General features: G+C 38.1%; 3 protein-coding genes across 4 annotated transcripts in view; 2 read left to right on the top strand and 1 right to left on the bottom strand.

The window, feature by feature from the left end:
• LOC117732666 (E3 ubiquitin-protein ligase TRIM21-like) overlaps positions 1–22,500 on the bottom strand; it is a 703,346-nt gene that overhangs the window by 605,219 nt on the left and 75,627 nt on the right. The window lies entirely within an intron of this gene.
• On the top strand, positions 4,239–8,002 carry LOC117733287 (microtubule-associated protein RP/EB family member 1-like). Its single transcript, XM_034536820.1, has 6 exons — positions 4,239–4,327; positions 4,966–5,133; positions 5,937–6,051; positions 6,142–7,340; positions 7,428–7,488; positions 7,740–8,002. Exons 2-6 carry the CDS (start codon positions 4,974–4,976, stop codon positions 7,825–7,827), a joined length of 1,623 nt encoding a protein of 540 aa, XP_034392711.1. The 5' UTR covers positions 4,239–4,327; positions 4,966–4,973; the 3' UTR covers positions 7,828–8,002.
• On the top strand, positions 11,432–20,298 carry ifngr1 (interferon gamma receptor 1). The gene is made up of 9 exons (XM_034536135.1): positions 11,432–11,670; positions 14,408–14,541; positions 15,605–15,740; positions 15,863–15,980; positions 16,498–16,676; positions 16,760–16,908; positions 17,000–17,174; positions 19,106–19,230; positions 19,336–20,298. The coding sequence occupies exons 1-9, from the start codon at positions 11,613–11,615 to the stop codon at positions 19,621–19,623; spliced, it is 1,362 nt and encodes a 453-aa protein (XP_034392026.1). The 5' UTR covers positions 11,432–11,612; the 3' UTR covers positions 19,624–20,298.

The raw sequence follows: 22,500 nt of genomic DNA on the forward strand, positions 1-22,500 counted from the left end.
AGCGCCCCCCTCAGACGGCCTACCGGGAACACTTTCAGGCTCCTCTCTGGTAGTTCAGCACAAAAGTCCTGCATACAAAACTCAATATACTTTATATACTTTAAGGGCCAACTCGTTACGCAGACTCGTTTGAGAGTAATTCATATTTTATAATTGGGTTAAATAAATAAATAAATAAATAAATAAATAAATATTGATTCATTAACGTGTTTAAAGCTGGAGCTGTAACTTAATAATACACCGTTATTCACACAAAGTAAAAGTACTAGCATCAAAATATACTTAAAGTACAGAATTGAGCATTTCAGAATAATATTCATATAGAATATGTTTTAATCAATGTACAATTACCCAAAACTAAAAATCGTTATGTTTTATTAAGCTTAAGAAATATGAATGAAATGGTTCAAGCCGATAATTGATTACATCGATACGATCAATATGACGTACGAACATGTAGACGAAAGTGAAACCTAAATCAAATGGCTATATGTTACTTAAGCACATTGATTCTTCATTATTCTAATTCATTATTGTCATGTTATTTATTTTATTGACATTTTAGATGTGTTTCCAGTGAGATATTATTGACCTTGCTATTGTAAACCACTAATGTTGCTAAATTAACAATATAATATATAATAAGTATCATCTAGTAATTATGCATTTATTTACTGTATAGTTACTCTCCACAATCAGATTATTAATTCATGATTAATAATAATAATAATTCACAGTATATAAAGTAATATTTTAAAATATATATTAATACTTCAAAATTTGCCAGATGCAATATTAAAGTACACATTAATACACCAATAAACATAAGCCAATAATATATAATATAATATACATTGTTATACATAATTGTATGTTCTACAAAATTATTACTTTTGCTTTTGGTACATAAAGTATATTTTTAATACTTTTGTATACCTTTACTGACGTTATTTTTTTTAACAAGTAGTAGTAGTAAAAGCTAATTTAAGTATAATATCTGAGTACTTCTTCCACCATATGAGCCTTATATCTTTAGTTTATATCTTCTGTTTGTGGAAGTATCGGGCTCTGGAATCTCAGCTGTCAATCAAGTGGATTAATGAAGGGTGGATTACTATAACACAAGGCCGAGTTTCTGAGGAACAATGCCGATGTCGTGAGTATCGGTATGTTGTTTAATAACGTCGTCACGCTTTGCCAACGTTCATTAAGTGTTTCCTGTTTCATATCTGATCATTTCTGTGTTGGTCAGGCACAATAAAGCCCTCCTTTCACTCTAAAAGCCTGAAACGAAGAGCATTTTGACACTATTGTTGGTATTTCGTAGGCTATCAAATAAAAAAAATAGGTAAAATGTATATTGATTTGGGTGTTTGGAGGTGGAGGTTGAACCGTGAGCTGGTGTCCAGATACACTGTGAGGAGACTGGGGGTTCGAACCTGACGCTATGTACATCCACATATACGGTACATGACTTCGTAGATCGCCATGGCAACGTATGCTGCACCTGACCTGCTCCCAGAGTGTCAAAAAAGTCAAAATGTAGTAATAAAAAAGTTGTAATCCAACATTATACAACATGCCTTTTGTCTTCTTCTATATCCTGTTATGATTCCCATAGATTCCCATAGAAAAATACAAATGAGTATATATTCATATCACGTATCCTCTTATGGGCAGCGCGGTATGACTATATATAGACGTATACATATATATATATATATATATATATATATATATATATATATATATATATGTATTTATTTAACATGGACTTCCTGTTTTACTGTATGAAACTGTGTGTCGTTGCGACACGGTGGAGGAAGAAGAATTCATACTTTTACTTTTACCGAAGTATTAGCATCAAAAGCGAGTTTGCTGTCAATATTCCAGAAAAAATTAGCGGCGAAATTATCTTTTAAAAATGTTAAAGAAAAGGAAATAAACACGGCTTTTCACACCTTTCTGAGAAGCCTCTGGAGGTATGTCAGCTCAACCCTTCTGGAGAATGTCCTTCTTGAAGGGAAAGTTATCCAACAAACAGGTTATTTTTCTCACTAAGACTTCCTGGAAACACAAAGATGCGCGTTCAATTCCCATGCAGTGAAAATCACAGTGGACAGACTCGTTGCCTTAGTCCTTTGTGCGATCCGGCTCAGTGTTTGGCTCAATCTGACCCGGTGACACGTTATGGATGCAGTGTCACACTATTCAGTTTCTCCAGAGGAAGATGAAGCACGTTCCTCTGACCCCCCTGAAGATACGTTGAACCCACTTTGGGGGAACAAGAATGTTCACGCCCCCAACAAAAATGGTCTATGACGACTTTTTATTGAAATAACTTTTTGTGACTCCTCCATCTGTGCTTTTTCAAATAATAGAATGAAGACATTCACTTTGTTAGAACAATGCCAATAAAGTTATAGCTTATTGTGGCTGCAATTAACCTGTTTTTGCACTGGCTATCTTTTCAAGATAATAACAATAAAGTGCAAAAACTAAACAAAACAAGTTCAAATATTTGGCAATAAAGGGTTTTACACTGCGTACATTTTTCAAAACAGTAACGTGCAACCTGTGCAAAACAAAATGAGTGCAGATATGTGTGTCAAGTTGTATTAGTATTAGTGGCCGCACATCTTTTGTCCACTCCGAATCATTTTAAAAAACGGGCTTGATACGCCCACTCTCAATTCATGCTCAATGTTGAGCTCTTGTTTTGAAGGGCACATTTCAACATGTATTTATTAATGACTTAGTTTTATGTCCGTGTGCTCTGAACTTCTGTAATATGTGAAGTTCTCATTTCCTCCTGCGCCCCACCTGCAGTACCACTGCGCCCCACTAGAGGGGCGCGCCCTACAGTTTGAGAACCACTGCGTTAAACCGACTGAGAGACAGAGAGAGAGCACAGACTGATGGAAGCTTCATTCTCTCTCTCTCTCTGAACCGAAGTGACACATTTTTTTCGACTGCGGAGGAGCGACGTATACGGCTATGGTAGCAACCTGTCAATCACAGTAAGCCCCACCCCTAAAGCATACCTTGCTTTATGGTCTGTTACTAAATGAACATCACGCTGTATTGAAGAAGACTTGAAACTAGAGATTGAGACCAAAAACTAATGTTTACAATGTTTACTGAGGGAATAAATCAAGAGAAGTAGAGTCATTTATATAGACTTCTATACAACCAGAGGAGTCGCCCCCTGGTGGTCAGGAGAGAGAATGCAGCTTTAACACATGAAGCATAGACTTCTATACAACCAGAGGAGTCGCCCCATGGTGGTCAGGAGAGAGAATGCAGCTTTAACACATGAAGCATATACTTCTATACAACCAGAGGAGTCGCCCCCTGGTGGTCAGGAGAGAGAATGCAGCTTTAACACATGAAGCATAGACTTCTATACAACCAGAGGAGTCGCCCCCTGGTGGTCAGGAGAGAGAATGCAGCTTTAACACATGAAGCATAGACTTCTATACAACCAGAGGAGTCGCCCCCTGGTGGTCAGGAGAGAGAATGCAGCTTTAACACATGAAGCATAGACTTCTATACAACCAGAGGAGTCGCCCCCTGGTGGTCAGGAGAGAGAATGCAGCTTTAACACATGAAGCATAGACTTCTATACAACCAGAGGAGTCGCCACCTGGTGGTCAGGAGAGAGAATGCAGCTTTAACACATGAAGCATAGACTTCTATACAACCAGAGGAGTCGCCCCCTGGTGGTCAGGAGAGAGAATGCAGCTTTAACACATGAAGCATAGACTTCTATACAACCAGAGGAGTCGCCACCTGGTGGTCAGGAGAGAGAATGCAGCTTTAACACATGAAGCATAGACTTCTATACAACCAGAGGAGTCGCCACCTGGTGGTCAGGAGAGAGAATGCAGGTTTTAGACACTTCCACATTGGCTTCACACAAAATTATGAGCGATTATATATATATATTATTTTGTATTATTATTTATATATAAATATACACACACAAAACTATATAAATATGACACTATGGGACTACACATAACACTTGTTTGTCAATTTAAACGCATTATGATGCTTTCTTGTTTCTGTAATTAGATATGCAATAGCAACAAAGCTTTAATGACACCTTCAGGTTACATGGTTTGTGTTTTGCTTAGTCATGACTTTGACAATTTCCCTGTTCCTGCCCGCAAACCATGTCACAAGGCGAGGACAACTCGCACAGCCGGTTGTTCCACAGGTGGAAGTCACGACATATAAAAGCAGACCTCTTCCCGCTGAGCCACAGAGCAGCAAACCTCCATCGGCGACAACAGTGCACACTGCAGGTAGAAAGAAGAACGTGGTAAGAATCGTTACCTTTCTGCACTATTGCCTCTGGCTGTTTTTTGTTTTATTGTTTATTATCATAACTTCAATTGTTCTGTTTGTTTAACTCCCTGAATTAGTTTGAATAAAGACCATAAAATAACTAAAAAAACAGTCAATTCACACAAATTTAAATAATAAATACATTTACTTCAAGATAGTTATTTGTCTCCGCTCTGCACATCTTGTGCTTTATGACTGTTGGTGTGAATTAATTTGGGCTATAATTAGAATACAGATGGTATCTAATGTGACATTACGCTTCCTGATGTAAATGTGCAAACTGTAGAGTAAAGGAGTCAAATTAGACATTTTACCATTTAGGTGACTAACACAAAAAAAACAGATTTATGAATACATACCTTTAAGGACATTAACATACATTTCAGTACAAATATTTCAACTTAAATTCTATTTTTCTTAAGAATGTTTTGCTGTTTTTTTTTTTCTCGGTTCATTTTCCTTGTTTTACAAATTTCAAATGTCAAAACAAGACAGAAGAAGATCACGCTTTACATTATCTTCTTCTTTTTTTTCAGCATTGTGCAATAATCTAAACCAAAACACTGAAGATTAGTTAAAACGATCCAATGTTTTAATTTTCCCCACAAAAAGGTGTCAACATGAAGTTGGGGTTGCTCGTGGTTTTGGCCATGGCGGTCCTGGTGCCCAGTCTGTCCGAGGGCCGGACCGTCTCCAGATGTGAGCTGAAAGAAAAGCTCCAGGAAGTGCTCGAACTGCGGCCAGGACTCCAGCCGTTCAAGGAGAAAATCCTTTCTATAGGTGAGGTTAAAACATCTTAATATGTGAGGTTAAAACATCTTAATATGTGAGGTTAGAACAACTTAATATGTGAGGTTAGAACATCTTAATATGTGAGGTTAAAACATCTTAATATGTGAGGTTAAAACATCTTAATATGTGAGGTTAGAACATCTTAATATGTGAGGTTAAAACATCTAAATATGTGAGGTTAGAACAACTTAATATGTGAGGTTAAAACATATTAATATGTGAGGTTAGAACATCTTAATATGTGAGGTTAAAACATCTTAATGAGGTTAAAACATCTTAATATGTGAGGTTAGAACATCTTAATATGTGAGGTTAAAACATCTTAATATGTGAGGTTAGAACATCTTAATATGTGAGGTTAAAACATCTTAATATGTGAGGTTAGAACAACTTAATATGTGAGGTTAAAACATATTAATATGTGAGGTTAGAACATCTTAATATGTGAGGTTAAAACATCTTAATGAGGTTAAAATATCTTAATAGGTGAGGTTAAAACATCTTAATATGTGAGGTTAGAACATCTTAATAGGTGAGGTTAGAACAACTTAATATGTGAGGTTAAAACATCTTAATGAGGTTAAAATATCTTAATATGTGAGGTTAGAACATCTTAACAGGTGCCATCAAGAGGGAACGAAAGAGAGAAGTCCACATGAGAAAATAGAGGAAGTGATTGACAACAAACAATGACATGCAAAAATTAAGAGAAATAAAAAGGAAAATATTTTCACTGATGAACGTTTTTCTCTTCTGGTTCCTCCTTCCTGCCGTGTGCTGGTTCACGGCAGTTATCTGTGAGGTCAACAGACGCTCCATGCTGAACACCGGGACGACAACAACCAGGCCAACAACAACCAGGTCAACAACAACCAGGCCAACAACAACCAGGCCAACAACAACCAGGCCAACAACAACCAGGCCAACAACAACCAGGCCAACAACAACCAGGCCAACAACCGGCGGTCCACTGACCAACGGGTCAACAACAACCAGGCCAACAACAACCAGGCCAACAACAACCAGGCCAACAACCGGCGGTCCACTGACCAACGGGTCAACAACAACCAGGCCAACAACAACCAGGCCAACAACAACCAGGCCAACAACCGGCGGTCCACTGACCAACGGGTCAACAACAACCAGGCCAACAACAACCAGGCCAACAACAACCAGGCCAACAACCGGCGGTCCACTGACCAACGGGTCAACAACAACCAGGCCAACAACAACCAGGCCAACAACAACCAGGCCAACAACAACCAGGCCAACAACCGGCGGTCCACTGACCAACGGGTCAACAACCGTCCAACCTGGCAACATCAGAAAAAAGCGTGAGGCCGTCACGACCAGCGAGGAGGAAGCCATGAACATGGTCGGAGGCGAGGAGAGCGAGATGGAAGGTGATGAGGAAGAGGACGAAGAGGAGGGCAAGTCGACGGAGGAGGAGATGAGCGAAGGGGACGAGTTGACGGAGGAGGAGATGAGCGAAGGGGACGAGTTGACGGAGGAGGAGATGAGCGAAGGGGACGAGTTGACGGAGGAGGAGATGAGCGAAGGGGACGAGTTGACGGAGGAGGAGATAACCGACGATGACGAAGAGGGCAAGATGACGGAGGAGGTAACCGATGATGATGAAGAGGGCAAGATGACGGAGGAGGAGTTAACCGACGATGACGAAGAGGGCAAGTCGACGGAGGAGGAGTTAACCGACGATGACGAAGAGGGCAAGTCGACGGAGGAGCAGTTAACCGACGATGACGAAGAGGGCAAGTCGACGGAGGAGGAGTTAACCGACGATGACGAAGAGGGCAAGTCGACGGAGGAGAAGTTAACCGACGATGACGAAGAGGGCAAGTCGACGGAGGAGGAGTTAACCGACGATGACGAAGAGGGCAAGTCGACGGAGGAGGAGTTAACCGACGATAACGAAGAGGGCAAGTCGACGGAGGAGATGAGCGACGAGGACGAAGAGGGCAAGTTAATGGAGGAGATGAGCGACGAGGACGAAGAGGACGACGAGGAGGACGAGGAGGACGAGGAAGGTGGGAAGCGTGAGAAGCGCGGCGCCGGTCGCTGGAGGCACCACAAGAGGAGGAAGGCGGGCCTCCACGGACTCTTCCAGCTGTCCGACAGGTTGTTCTGCTCCTCGGGTTCCGGCCGGTCCCTCAACCTGTGCAACACTTCCTGCGAAGGTGAGTCTCTTTGTTTTAAAAAAAATAATAATTCAAAGTACATATTTTGCATCTGAACAACTTCCTTCTTCCTCCTCCCCGAAAAAGCCTTCACCGACGACGACATCACGGATGACATCGACTGCTTTGTGAAGACTCGCGCCTGGTGGTGAGTGTGCATAGCAAAGTCAAAGCGATGTGCTTTCTTCCTCTTCCTCTTCCTCTTCCTCTTCCTCGCGGGGACACGCCCACACGAAAAAAAACGGATTCTACCGTTTTTTTGGACATATTAAATAAAAAATGTCTTATTATTATTGGATTAATAAGAAAGAAACACATATTTGCTTCCAAATAAGAAGGGAAAAAGCTCACTGACTCACTAATAACTGCTGTTTTCTTTTTTTTTATTCCATTTTACAGGCGTTTAGTGAAGAGGAGGTCTCACAAGTGTTACGGAAGCAGAACCCAGGACTACTTCAGCAAATGTCCCGCGCAAACGATGTTTTGAGACGCTCTTCACCGCTTTTTCATGAATGAATCTGCTGTTTTTCCTTTAAAAATCATTCGTTTCAGTTTCGTTCGTGGGTGAATATATAACGAGTTTTGATGATATTGTTTTTTAATCCTTAAAAAAAAATACTTTGGTTTGGAGAAATAAAAAAAATATGATTCTTGTAATCTTTTTTTGGGATCTAACAATAAACATGTATTTCTGCATGTTTGGGTTTTTATGAACACTGACAACACACAGTAATAATACAAAAAATCTGCAACGCTTCTCTCGTTTCAGGAATTGAACTTGTGACCTTTTTTTGACCCGGTTTCCCAGTTCAAGGATATAAATATAGACAATATTTGAATTACAATAGCATATAAACAATAAAGTATAAAACAATAGATAATAAAATGCAGTATTAAGATTGAGAATTAAATTATATTTAGAATAGTAATTACACTTTATATACATGGAAGGAAATACAATTACAAGTAGTTTGAGTGTTTTAAATGATCGTGTACATTTGGGAATGAGGGTGGTGGGATGTTTATTTTTTTTAAATGTTATATCACACTTAATATTGAGACTCAACAGCAGTTTTTGACCCAGGAAATGAAATAGAAAACTTTTTCTCACACAAACAGTTATTTTATGATGTGCCTGGAGAACGACAGTCACAGATTAAAATTAAATTAAATTAAAAAATAATAATAAATCTCTAGATCCACAGCAAAAAACGCCTCATCTCATCTATTTATGACCCGATTAACTCTTTGAATTCAAACATTGTTGCTCAGACAAATTAAATTAAATTAGCTGAATCCACGATACTGATGCTGGATGACCCCGGATGACCCTCAATGTCAGAGAGCCTGGAAATCTAGAGCCTGAACTTGTGTACTTATGCTTATAAATCTGTGCAGAACTGCAACAAGGATAAAGGAAAGTTTAATAAAAGAGCCTGAAACTACTTGTTCTCCTCGCTGCTCCCTTTCCTCGGGCTTTAACTCGATCCCTGTGCTCACATTCAACACACACTGTGTGTGTTCACCGTCGACATCCGATCCTCATGAAATCATCAATATCTCGCGGTGGCATGAGAAGATAAACGGTGTCACCTTCTCTGGTTTCTAAGTCTCGGGGGCCCCCCCACCACCCACCCCCAACCCCGAATCCTTTCAGGCGTGACCTGTAAATGAGAAAAGGTGTTTTCAGGTAGACCCCCTGAGCGTGGTTCAACACTGTCTGCCTGGGAAGAGCCTTTTGGAAGAATTCAGCCAACAACTTCTCTCGTTCCGGTAGATTTATTTCTCTGATCACAAGCGCTGAGATTGCAACGCCAGGGGAGTCACGACAACTTACATCGGCCCTTACATACACAGATTTCATCACAGGTTCGTGTGCATCATCCTAACCTCTGATTGGTCCTGAACGATCAAGGAGGCGGGTCATTCCATCTCCTCCTCTCTTCTCACAGGACTGAGTCCTGCAAGGCCAGTCCACTTTCTAATGAGACTATACAGATAAGGTGCGTGGGTGTTGTGGTACGAGGCGCGTGTCTATTCTCGAGAAGCAGACATTCATCTTCTATTTGTTATTCTGAACTTGAGTAACCTGACAAAAGCATAGTATTATGACAATATATAAGCATTTATATTATCAATCCCCCTTTTTACAGTATTTATTATGATATAAAGCCACAAGAATGCGCTATTTCAGTTCATAACTATGTGTGTGTGACTTATTTAACAGAGTGGACATCTCTAACAGCCTAAAAGCTCGTACCTATATTATAAAAAGCTAAGCTAAAACCACCTATATCCAGGATCTTAATATACCCCTCATACTACAGAACCGTTGTCTCCAGGTATTTGTAACCCTCTCATTTTTTTAATGTTTAAAAAAAATAAAAATAAAAATATATATATATATATATATATTAATAAAAAAATTATAATAATAATAATAATAAAAAATAAAAAGGAAAAATTATAACGTTCAAACTGAGAATGTATGATTATTGTGCTTTCAGTTACTGTTCTGATGGTGTATGAGCATGTACCCTGATTTTATCTTTAAAATCTTTTATTCTCCCTTATCAGTATTTTATTCTTATTCTTATTTTCACTACCTATTCATTACTAGTATTATTATTATTCCCTATCTGTGTGTTTTGATGGTGTATGTCAGCGTCAGTTTGGTTGCTAAAGTGTGTGTCAGCCTGTTGTGAGGAACAGTTGTACACTAATCTTGTCGTTGTAATACCTAACTTTGGCCACACGATGGTGTCAAAGGGTTAAGTCCCTGCAGTACACTAACTGCCCACTGGAGTATGAGTGTTCCTCCCTCTTGGAGTGCAGTACCCTCCATGTCCACTATGTAACTGTAAATGCATTCGATGAATTCAAAACTACAAACAACATTTTGAATGACTGAGCTGAATTTCTCAAGTGAATATTTCCACAGGAAAGATGTTTTTGGGGCGCCCCACTCCAAGCCCTTAATGCAATGGTGGGTAATGTATTATCAGTATTTAATGTCTTCTCTGGAGGGGGGCCTGTGTCGGCCACTTTCTCGCTTTCATTGGAAACATAGTTGGTAACACCGGGATGTTTAATTATACAAAATTAATGTTGTTGCTAATCATTGAGATATTTCAGCCTCTGATAATCCCCCTAAACAGAATCCACCAGAATATTTCTATTAAGGAAACAAATTAAATTAAAAAAAGCAAAAAACAGTAACATTCTGTAAATATATTGGCATTTAAGGGGTTAAAACCCCTCAAAATATACAAACACTTGGTAGTTATGATGAGGACTGAAAGTAAAAAATTATATATATAATGTTTTTTTAAAATGTATTTCCTCTCCTATTAATCGTCTCTTAACCTCGAGGTGCAGCTCGGGGCTAAAATGATAACAACTGGACAACCGACACATTACAATAACGACAGTAATATATATATATATATATATATATATATATATATATATATATAGGTGCAAATATATATATAAAATATAAATATATAAATACATATATATATTTATTACATTATTTTACAGTTTTTGCACATATATATATATACATATAGATAGGTGCAAAAACTGTAAAATAAAAAAATTATATATATATATAAAAAATATATATATTAAAAAATATATATATATAACTATATATATAAAAATATATATATATATTAAAATATATATATATATATATAAAACTATATATATAAAAATATATATATATTTAAAAAAAAATATATATATATATATAGGCGCAATAACGGTCAAATAATGTAATGTCAAGTTATGAACTGCAGGTAGCGACAACAATCAGATTGTCGTTATTTTCTTAGGAACTGATTTACCTGTGAGAAAGACACAACCGGAAACTATCTATCATTTATGCTCATGCTGAATTATATATATATATCCTACTTTTATTACATTATTTTATATAAAACGTCATAAAAACATAAAAGAGTACATTATAATATAGTATTTGTAGTATTTGTAACACCGGACGTGACGTCATCAAGGTGTTTTGTTATTTTTCCAGGTGTAGCTGGTGAATCGGGTTCTTGTTATCACTCCACCAACACAGTCTATCGAGTCAGTCCAGTTTAAAAATAAATACATAATGGAAATTAAGGAGAAAATCAGGAACTGAGGGGGGACGGGAAGAACTCCACGCGCCGTGGTCCAGGTCTGCGTTTCTCAACCGCGGCTCGTGGGCTGTTTTTCATTAATTTTTGGGCACCTCGGTCTCGAGTTTCAGGGACCGTAAACATGCTGACGGGTGGTGCGTTCACGGTCCTGCTCCTTGTGATCCGAGGAGTTTCTGCTGGTAAGTGGCTCAATATATACTTTTTTTTAAATTGATATTATATAGTAATATATAATATTTATTGTGCAATTCATCCAATGTCAGGAATTATGCCAGGATATATATTCATTTAAAATAAAAGATAAAACGTGTTGTTAAAATATATTAAATATTTTTAGGGGAAAAAAATCATGCTTGTGATTTAGTGCTAAAACTCTTTTGTTTAATTCTTTTTTATTTTAACACGCAGACTCATTGTTTCTGACCAATGTGATAGAAGAGAAATATTGTGTAACAAGTGAAAAAAATACTACAAACAGTATTAAAAAAAAAAGTATTATGGGCAAAATATACTTTAAAGTATATATATTTTTTAAATTGTGCAGAAATGTCCATATCAGAATAATGTTTATTATGTTATTGGATTAAATAATTGATGCATTAATGTGTTCATCACTTATAAGGTCAAGCTTATTTTACATTAGTTTACACACTTCCTGGTATTGTTTGGTAGTTCCCATCTACAGTAATACATCATAGTGTATTAGTTGATTCGATGTGTTATTAATCTGAATCTGCAACGTAGGTATTAAATATATGGAGTAGAGTACAAGTACAGTTAAAAGTACAAGAACCTTTTTAACATTGTACTTGAGTAAAAAATCCTGGAAAAAATGATTTTAATGCTTTTAGTTACGATTTTTTTCTCTCTATGACATTTTGAGTGACATCTAAAGAGTTATAGATGTGTTCAAGGTCCAGAGGGAGTTTATGGCCTTTTTATAATCTGTATAATAAAGTAGCCAGACAGAATATCTGTATTCGGAGGGCTGGTTCACGCATCATTGGATGCGTTTCTTTTTTTCAATTAAACCTTTTTTTTTTTTTTTTTCTTCCTCTTCCGGTTTATAAAATAAGAGTTTCTGGACGTTTTCTACGGGTGTAAAGCGTTTTTTGTTGTTGTTTTTTTTTAAATTATGTGCTACATTTTTATTTAAATGGCAACACGTTTCTGTTTCTGTGGTCGACACCCCGGGGTGCCTTTCCCCACAACGACCGCAGACTCACAGGTGGAACTTTCTGGAGTTTTCTTGCCGTTCACCTGAACCGCGGCACCTGCCTTTTAAATCAGCCGGCTCGTGAAGCAAAGGTCGTAAAGCAAAGCAAAGGTCGTAAACTCGTCGGTGTGTGAGGGCCGATTTACTTGATTGAACTTTGTTTTTTTATTATGGGAACAAACTAATTAAAACAATATGACGACAAAAGGCGGACCATGAGATTGTTTTCTCACCTTTTTGTTAAGATCCTTTTCTATAACGTGTTATAAATGTGTTATAATATCCTAATGGCACTGTAGAATATAGTTATAAGCGCTCCAAAAATATCCACAATGCTTTATAACGCATTATCCACAACGCTTTATAACGCATTATCATAACGCATTTTAATTTATTTTTTGTATTTATCAGAATACAGAATCTTTAGGTGAATCATTATATTCATGATTATGGTTATAAAGCATTATAACTATGTATGAGAGCGTATCATTATACAGTGCTATAAGAAGATTATAACGCATTCATAGCATGTTAATAATGTATTATAGGCAAATAATAGATGCATCTGGCCAAACGTGTATTATTGTGTACTCCATTGACATTTGGTGCTCCATTGACTGTAATACTTCTACAGCAATAATAATAATAATATTTATTTGTGTAGAACATTTCATACAGACTATGTAGCTCAAAGTGAAAAAAACACACACAAAAAACAGAAATCCTTCCCTTTTTACAGATAACATTAATAAAAGTGGCAGGAAGGAAACATTTTGCATTAAAAAGATTTTAAATAAATAAATAAACAAGACAATTCAACGTGACACAAAACCGGCTCCGTAAATACTTGATGATGATCATCTTTAAAAGAACATTTAATAAAACACCCGCCTCGTACAGACTTTGACTGCCAAGTAAAGTCGCTGAGGATTAAAATTAAAATTAAAAAACAACCGGTGGAATGTTGAAGAGCAGCCATACTACTCCGTCATGAAGGAGGACAAAAGGCATTAAAGGTGCGTCCTTGATTGTGAAATATGTGGGTTTCCCCCACCCCCACCCCCAGTGCATTGTGGGAGTTGTGACATCAGTATGAGAATTAACACGTCTGCGCGGATGTGCTTCGATTAGCTCGGATGCACGAGGTCATCGTGTGGGTGAAGGTGATGTAACGTTCTGTGAAACACGAGAAAAGATATAATCTAATCACAAATATGTAATGTTGTGTGAGAACGTACCGATTCTCTGAACACTGCACAGATTTTATTTGTATTTTTTTGTAAACATTCGCTCAGAATACAACAAAAGTGGCGGTACGACGTTGGATGACAGAGAATGTGATTAATGCAGTTTTTAACTCTCATTTACCTAAAATGACATTCTTTTAAAAATGTTTAATACATCACAATGTTGGATTTGCAATGTGTCGTGACTCGTGGTGGAATACTGCAGAAGAAACCAGGAGTTTCATCTCTGAGCGTTCAGTAGAGTTAGCTTAGCTTAGCTTAGCACCAAGTATCTTTATCTTCCAACCAATTTTTTTTTTTGCATCCTTTTTTTTATTCAACGTGTAGAAATAAAAAAAATTCAATACCGTTTCAGTGTGAATGCTTTTTACTTCGGCAAAGTTATGGCAGGTTTCTGTATTTTCTTTTACCTTGTATTTCATCCCAGTTTGTATTTATTTTTCTCCTCTTCAGGGGAACTATATTTCCCTCCCGTGGAGCTGGAGGACCTCAAGAACTCGTCGGTCTCCGTGAGCTTCACACATCCGCGCCTCTTCTACGGCGAGACGGTGGGCGAACAGTTCGGCTTCACCGTGTCCACAGACGAGGTGAGCGTCTACCAATCATTTTTATTTATATGTTCTTAGACTCATAAATGAGGCTCTGAATGCTGTGTGAACAAACCTCTCTGCATAAAGCTTCATAATATATAGTTTTTATTAATAAATGTGTATAAATGAGGCTCTGAATGCTGTGTGAACAAACCTCTCTGCATAAAGCTTCATAATATATAGTTTTTATTAATAAATGTGTATAAATGAGTCTCTGAATGCTGTGTGAACAAACCCCTCTGCATAAAGCTTCATAATATATAGTTTTTATTAATAAATGTGTATAAATGAGGCTCTGAATGCTGTGTGAACTAACCCCTCTGCTTAAAGCTTCATAATATATAGTTTTTATTAATAAATGTGTATAAATGAGGCTCTGAATGCTGTGTGAACTAACCCCTCTGCATAAAGCTTCATAATATATAGTTTTTATTAATAAATGTGTATAAATGAGTCTCTGAATGCTGTGTGAACTAACCCCTCTGCATAAAGCTTCATAATATATAGTTTTTATTAATAAATGTGTATAAATGAGGCTCTGAATGCTGTGTGAACAAACCCCTCTGCATAAAGCTTCATAATATATAGTTTTTATTAATAAATGTGTATAAATGAGTCTCTGAATGCTGTGTGAACTAACCCCTCTGCATAAAGCTTCATAATATATAGAAAGCAAGTTTTATTAAATGTTATTTAAAAAAAGAAGCAAATTCTGAATTATATAACCGTAGCTTTTGGTGAATTTAGGAGAAATCTACGCATGCAAATGGGACGAGTAGTAGAATAAATTCCTCAACGTGTATTTTGGATGTTTTCTTTCCACGAGCCCGAAAGAAAACAAGTTATATCATGGAAGCAAAAGAGCCCAAAATCTCGATATTGACAATGAAAATCCACGTTTCTGCCTCCTGTGTCCCTTTTAATATTAATGTAACGACTCTGAATATCAACCAACATAGCGGTTTTGAATGCAGACGTTAACGGGATGTGAAGCCACGTGCTTAATGTCATTACGGGCCAGCCGGCGTCGACCTTTCCGATAACCCTCTGTGACCTTCAGGGAGACTTCGGCGGGTCGTGCACGCCGCAGAAGGGCGACTGCAGGCGGCGCGTCTCGTTCCCGGAGGGCGGCGAGAAGTGCGTCACGCTGAGGGCCGAAGCGGCGTTCACGGAGACGGGCCGCGTCTGCCTCTCCGGTGAGTCTGCATCAGCTAAATGTGCTCATTGTTCAACCTGGTTCAATCTACATCAGTGCACCGTGTTCTAGAAGGTGATTCGATAAGAGTTTATATTGATCATCTTGCATGATTTCTTGCAGTCGCGCCGCCAATAAACGTGACCCTGAGCTGCCAAAACCTCAACGTCTCCGTCAGCTGGGAGTACGGCGGGCAGAAGCCCGACACCAGGTTCAGGGTGCACGTCGGAGGATCTGCAGGGTGAGACTCTTTAACGCTTTGTTGTGCTTGACTTGGTTTGAGCCATAGTTATTGTATTTTTTTGAATCCTGCAAAATGTATATATCATTTTAAAAAATATTTTTTTTTATATATATATATATATATATATATATATACATACAATTTTTTAAGATTATTTATATATATATAATTTAAAAAAAATTATATATATATATATAATTTTAATGCTTTTACATTCTTTTAAATTATATATATATATATATATCATTAAAAAGAATTAAAAAATATTTAAATTATATATATTTAAATTATATTATATTAATAATTTAAAAGAATTTAAAAACATTTAAATTTTATTTATATATATAATTAATAAATAAACATCCAAATAAAAAATGTACTTTCTTCAGTGTAAAGTCACCTGAAAATAAGAATTGTAATTTCACACCTGCAGATCTTTTCACCCTTTTTTTTCTCCATTTTTAAATCACGAGGAAAAGATCAAAGTGATTTATTTATTTTTTTTCTGCCAAAGGCATCTCGTGAACGAGACCACGGAGCACCGGTTCGACCTGAGCCGCTTCGTCTGGGCGTCCAAGGGCCGCTACCTGGGCTTCCACTTCGTCACCGTCACGGCCAAAGAGGGACACGACCAGTCCGAGTCGATAACGAGAACCTTCACCTTCAACAAGAGGAAACAGGCCGAAATAAAATGTGAGTGACGTGCGCTCCAAGAAGTGCGTTGTTCATGAGTGTGGCTAAACAAATGGGTCTGAATCTAGACTTTATCTTCTCAGGTATGTTAGATTTCCCCGCTGTGGATCTGAACGAGAACAAATCGGGGGCCACGCTGAGTTTCAGGAACCCGGTCCTCTTCCACGAAGAACTGAAGCCGGCCCCCGGGTCGGGGGGTCCCTCCGTTCAGTTCACGGCCTCCTTAAACAACGTGAGTACCTACAGTAACGTTTTCACAACCGTCACGCGGGACAGGGAGACCTCGGATCTGATGGAACCGGTTTGTGTTCAACTCCTCCCAGAGCATGTTTAAAGGGCATTGCGAGGCGGGGGACGCCGTCTGCAAACTGGATATCTCGTTCCCGGAGGGCGTGGAGAAGTGCGTGAAGACGCTGAGTGGGTCGTTGTTCGTCAGCGCCGGCGTCAGCCTAGTGCCGTTCAGGGAGACGGGCCCCATCTGCACCAGTAGCTCAACTGGTAAGTCTCGAACTGGGACCGAAAAGCGGAACAGGAAGTGGTCTTATGCCGAGGTTATCGACAGGAAGTGGTCTTATGCCGAGGTTATCGACAGGAAGTGGTCTTATGCACAGGTTATCGACAGGAAGTGGTCTTATGCACAGGTTATCGACAGGAAGTGGTCTTATGCACAGGTTATCGACAGGAAGTGGTCTTATGCACAGGTTATCGACAGGAAGTGGTCTTATGCACAGGTTATCGACAGGAAGTGGTCTTATGCACAGGTTATTGACAGGAAGTGGTTTTATGCACAGGTTATTGACAGGAAGTGGTTTTATGCACAGGTTATTGACAGGAAGTGGTCTTATGCACAGGTTATTGACAGGAAGTGGTTTTATGCACAGGTTATTGACAGGAAGTGGTCTTATGCCGAGGTTATTGACAGGAAGTGGTCTTATGTACAGGTTATTGACAGGAAGTGGTCTTATGCACAGGTTATTGACAGGAAGTGGTCTTATGCCGAGGTTATTGACAGGAAGTGGTTTTATGCACAGGTTATTGACAGGAAGTGGTCTTATGCACAGGTTATTGACAGGAAGTGGTTTTATGCACAGGTTATTGACAGGAAGTGGTTTTATGCCGAGGTTATCGACAGGAAGTGGTCTTATGCACAGGTTATTGACAGGAAGTGGTTTTATGCACAGGTTATTGACAGGAAGTGGTCTTATGCACAGGTTATTGACAGGAAGTGGTTTTATGCCGAGGTTATCGACAGGAAGTGGTCTTATGCCGAGGTTATTGACAGGAAGTGGTTTTATGCACAGGTTATTGACAGGAAGTGGTCTTATGCACAGGTTATTGACAGGAAGTGGTTTTATGCACAGGTTATTGACAGGAAGTGGTTTTATGCCGAGGTTATCGACAGGAAGTGGTCTTATGCACAGGTTATTGACAGGAAGTGGTTTTATGCACAGGTTATTGACAGGAAGTGGTTTTATGCACAGGTTATTGACAGGAAGTGGTCTTATGCCGAGGTTATTGACAGGAAGTGGTCTTTTGCCGAGGTTATCGACAGGAAGTGGTCTTATGCACAGGTTATTGACAGGAAGTGGTTTTATGCACAGGTTATTGACAGGAAGTGGTCTTATGCCGAAGTTATTGACAGGAAGTGGTCTTATGCACAGGTTATTGACAGGAAGTGGTCTTATGCCGAGGTTATTGACAGGAAGTGGTCTTATGCCGAGGTTATCGACAGGAAGTGGTCTTATGCACAGGTTATTGACAGGAAGTGGTTTTATGCACAGGTTATTGACAGGAAGTGGTCTTATGCCGAGGTTATTGACAGGAAGTGGTCTTATGCACAGGTTATTGACAGGAAGTGTTTTTATGCACAGGTTATCGACAGGAAGTGGTCTTATGCCGAAGTTATCGACAGGAAGTGAACCTCGTATCTCTAGAAGCATTTTCCAGCTGATCCAAGAGGCCTTTTAAAGAGGTTTTATTAATCTGAAGAAGTAGGAGGAGTTTATTAAAACATAAAGAAACGCGGAGATACGAGGTTTTACCTGCACAGGAAGGAGATGGAAAAACTGTAATAAGTAAAGTAACTATAGTAGAGTAGAATAATAAAGTTACATGGAAATAGTCAATTAAAGTACCTTGAATGTGTACTGAAGTAGAGTAAATGTACATTCCACCAATGTGAACAGGAAGTAGTTTGGCACGCAGAAAAATAAGGGCGTGGAGGGACGTTGTTATCTGTTCGATCTGACTCACCTAACCAGTCATTTACCGACCTTTGGAGTTTGTGCCTTATCTTCTTTTATTGGAAATATGAAACCATAAACGAATGAGTCACCTGATCTTGGAAAATAAAAACTTACCCTTCAAAATAAAAGCGCGGTTAGACACACACAAAAAAAAAACATATTATTGCTGTTTGTGGCTTGCAGAGGCCAACGCGCTGCTGCTCGCCACACTGCTGCTGCTCCTCCTCCTCGTTGTGGTCGCGATGATAATCGTCGTCTGTAAAGCGAAAGCCTGGACCATGAAGACGATGCCGAAGCAGACGCCTCTGGTAAGAACTGGAACACTATTTTATTTATATATATATATATAAATGTGTGTTGGTAATAGAAACGTTGCTTTAGTTGTTTAAAAAAACCTTGCTCTTGTCACGTAGATCTTACTGATGGAACCCCACGAGGGGGACTTGAGGTACCCTCCGGAGTCCCGTACAGACATCAGCCCTGTTACAGTGACTGACCACATACCCTGCACAGAGGAAGAGGAGGAAGAGGAGGAGGAGGAGGAGGAGGAGGAGGCCACCTATTGCCTGGCCATCAACTTGCAGTACGCAAAGGGAGAACATTTAGAGGGATCCTGCGAGGAGGACTCTGAGGAGGAGAAGTTAGTGGAGGAGGTGTCGGGCTACGACCGCTCACAAACCCTGCAGGTGGACACGCTCTGACCTTCAAGGAGGTCGTCGGCTCCTTTGCTCTGAACTGTTTTCTCTCGAGGGCTCGGAGACTCAACGCGGTGACCTTCCAGTCGACCTTCCAGTCGACCTTCACGAGCTCCACGAGAGGAACCCGTCAAGAGCATCGCCGGTTGTTTTTCCAGTTCGACCGCATGACCAAAGAAAAGCCCGTTTACGTGGGGAGATCTGCCTCGGTCCTACATTTAAATTGGGGTAAAAAAAATAATTTTATATACGTTTTCACAGGGACTATTTCTTCAAGTAGAAATTGGTGACGTACATTTATATGAACATTTCGTGGCAGCTTATTAAGTAAAAGATTTTTTTACTACGGGTCTCGTCTTAAATGTCGTGAGTTGAACCGAGCGCCTCGCACACGGCGTCTTAAATACCTCGCAGCCACGCCCGGTCCCCGTGGATCCACCTGCAGAACCGGCTCGGTGGGGCAGCGGTTTGTTTACGTTGGCGTCTTTTTTTTTTAAAAATGTGGAATAATGTCTACATGTTGTCGTCTGATCTGAAGTCAGTTCGATCTGTAAATAAATACCAGAGTGAAGCAGGATTATCAATTTTATGTTTTTAATGAAAAGAGACAAACGTTATTGGTATTTTCCTTTTGTGAAGTCCAAAGAAATGTTTTTAAAGTGTCGAAGGAAATCCTTCTGATGAAAACATTTGAATATCTTTATTTGAAATGTTTTATTTTTGTAAAAAGGCTTTCTGACACCACTCTTATAAATATATATTTATAAATATATATATATATATATATATTTATAAATATATATATATATATATATTTCAGCACAAACGGCATCTCTAAAGTTCAGTTATTAACGGGTCATATCTTGTCTTTATTGATTTTATGAAAGCTGTGACCAAAACCCCCGTTAAGCTAACGGTTTATCTTTTTCACAATTTTTTTGTTGTTAATTAAATATATATACATATGTGTATATATATATATATATATACACATGTGTGTATATATATACATGTGTATATATGTATATATACATGTGTGTGTGTGTATATATATATATATATATATGTACATGTATATATATACACATGTATATATATATGTATACATGTGTATATATATATATATATATATACATATACATATATATATATATGTATACATGTGTATATATATATATATATATATACATATACATATATATATATATATATACATATATATATATATACATGTGTATATATATATATATGTATATGTATATATATATATATATACATATATATATGTATATATATATGTATATGTATATATATATATGTATATGTATATATATATATATATACGTATATATATATGTATATATATATACATATAAACGTATATATATATATATATATATGTATATATATATATATATATATATATATATACATATGTATATATATATATATATATATATATATACATATGTATATATATATATATATATATATAGCCGAGCTAACTGCTAATTTACAGACATGAGTGGTGTCAATCTTCTGGATCTGAATGAGAACCAACAAGAGAACCAACCAGAGAACCAACCAGAGAACCAACCAGAGAACCAACACCACAACGTTCAAAACAACTCCTCCTGCTCGTCGGCCTTTATTTATTGTTCCTGATTTCAACTGGAGAAGTTCCGATAGCTTTTCTTTATTTCCTGTGTGCATATATATATATATATATATATATATTTATTTATTTATTTTTGTATTTTTAAATTTACGTATTAAAAGCTGCTTAAAACTAATGATAGAAATATAAACGTGTCTTAATTCACTATTTATTTATTTATATTGCTGTGAAAACATCTTCAAACAACTGAATTTTACCCCAAAAAAACACAGTGGCCACAAGGTGTGTTGTTTACACGTCATCTCTTGGTGTGTTGTTTACACGTCATCTCTTGGTGTGTTGTTTACACGTCATCTCTTGGTGTGTTGTTTACACGTCATCTCTTGGTGTGTTGTTTACACGTCATCTCTTGGTGTGTTGTTTACACGTCATCTCTTGGTGTGTTGTTTACACGTCATCTCTTGGTGTGTTGTTTACACGTCATCTCTTGGTGTGTTGTTTACACGTCATCTCTTGGTGTGTTGTTTACACGTCATCTCTTGGTGAGTTGTTTACACGTCATCTCTTGGTGAGTTGTTTACACGTCATCTCTTGGTGAGTTGTTTACACGTCATCTCTTGGTGTGTTGTTTACACGTCATCTCTTGATGTGTTGTTTACACGTCATCTCTTGGTGTGTTGTTTACACGTCATCTCTTGGTGAGTTGTTTACACGTCATCTCTTGGTGAGTTGTTTACACGTCATCTCTTGGTGAGTTGTTTACACGTCATCTCTTGGTGTGTTGTTTACACGTCATCTCTTGGTGTGTTGTTTACACGTCATCTCTTGGTGAGTTGTTTACACGTCATCTCTTGGTGTGTTGTTTACACGTCATCTCTGTCATCTCTTGGTGTGTTGTTTACACGTCATCTCTTGGTGTGTTGTTTACACGTCATCTCTTGGTGAGTTGTTTACACGTCATCTCTTGGTGTGTTGTTTACACGTCATCTCTTGGTGTGTTGTTTACACGTCATCTCTTGGTGTGTTGTTTACACGTCATCTCTTGGTGTGTTGTTTACACGTCATCTCTTGGTGTGTTGTTTACACGTCATCTCTTGGTGAGTTGTTTACACGTCATCTCTTGGTGTGTTGTTTACACGTCATCTCTTGGTGTGTTGTTTACACGTCATCTCTTGGTGTGTTGTTTACACGTCATCTCTGTCATCTCTTGGTGTGTTGTTTACACGTCATCTCTTGGTGTGTTGTTGTTTACACGTCATCTCTTG

This window comes from Cyclopterus lumpus, chromosome 1 (assembly GCF_009769545.1).
Source record: "Cyclopterus lumpus isolate fCycLum1 chromosome 1, fCycLum1.pri, whole genome shotgun sequence".
Classification (NCBI taxonomy): Eukaryota; Metazoa; Chordata; class Actinopteri; order Perciformes; family Cyclopteridae; genus Cyclopterus; species Cyclopterus lumpus.

Bases quoted from the DNA above. Each gene is read 5' to 3' on its own strand.
- LOC117733287 (XM_034536820.1), top strand. From the start codon at position 4,974: ATGAAGTTGGGGTTGCTCGTGGTTTTGGCCATGGCGGTCCTGGTGCCC. The intron at 5,134-5,936 runs GTGAGGTTAAAA...GGTTCACGGCAG, and splicing joins GGAGAAAATCCTTTCTATAG to TTATCTGTGAGGTCAACAGA. The intron at 7,489-7,739 runs GTGAGTGTGCAT...TCCATTTTACAG, and splicing joins GTGAAGACTCGCGCCTGGTG to GCGTTTAGTGAAGAGGAGGT.
- ifngr1 (XM_034536135.1), top strand. From the start codon at position 11,613: ATGCTGACGGGTGGTGCGTTCACGGTCCTGCTCCTTGTGATCCGAGGA. The intron at 15,981-16,497 runs GTGAGACTCTTT...TTTCTGCCAAAG, and splicing joins CACGTCGGAGGATCTGCAGG to GCATCTCGTGAACGAGACCA. The intron at 19,231-19,335 runs GTAAGAACTGGA...CTTGTCACGTAG, and splicing joins TGCCGAAGCAGACGCCTCTG to ATCTTACTGATGGAACCCCA.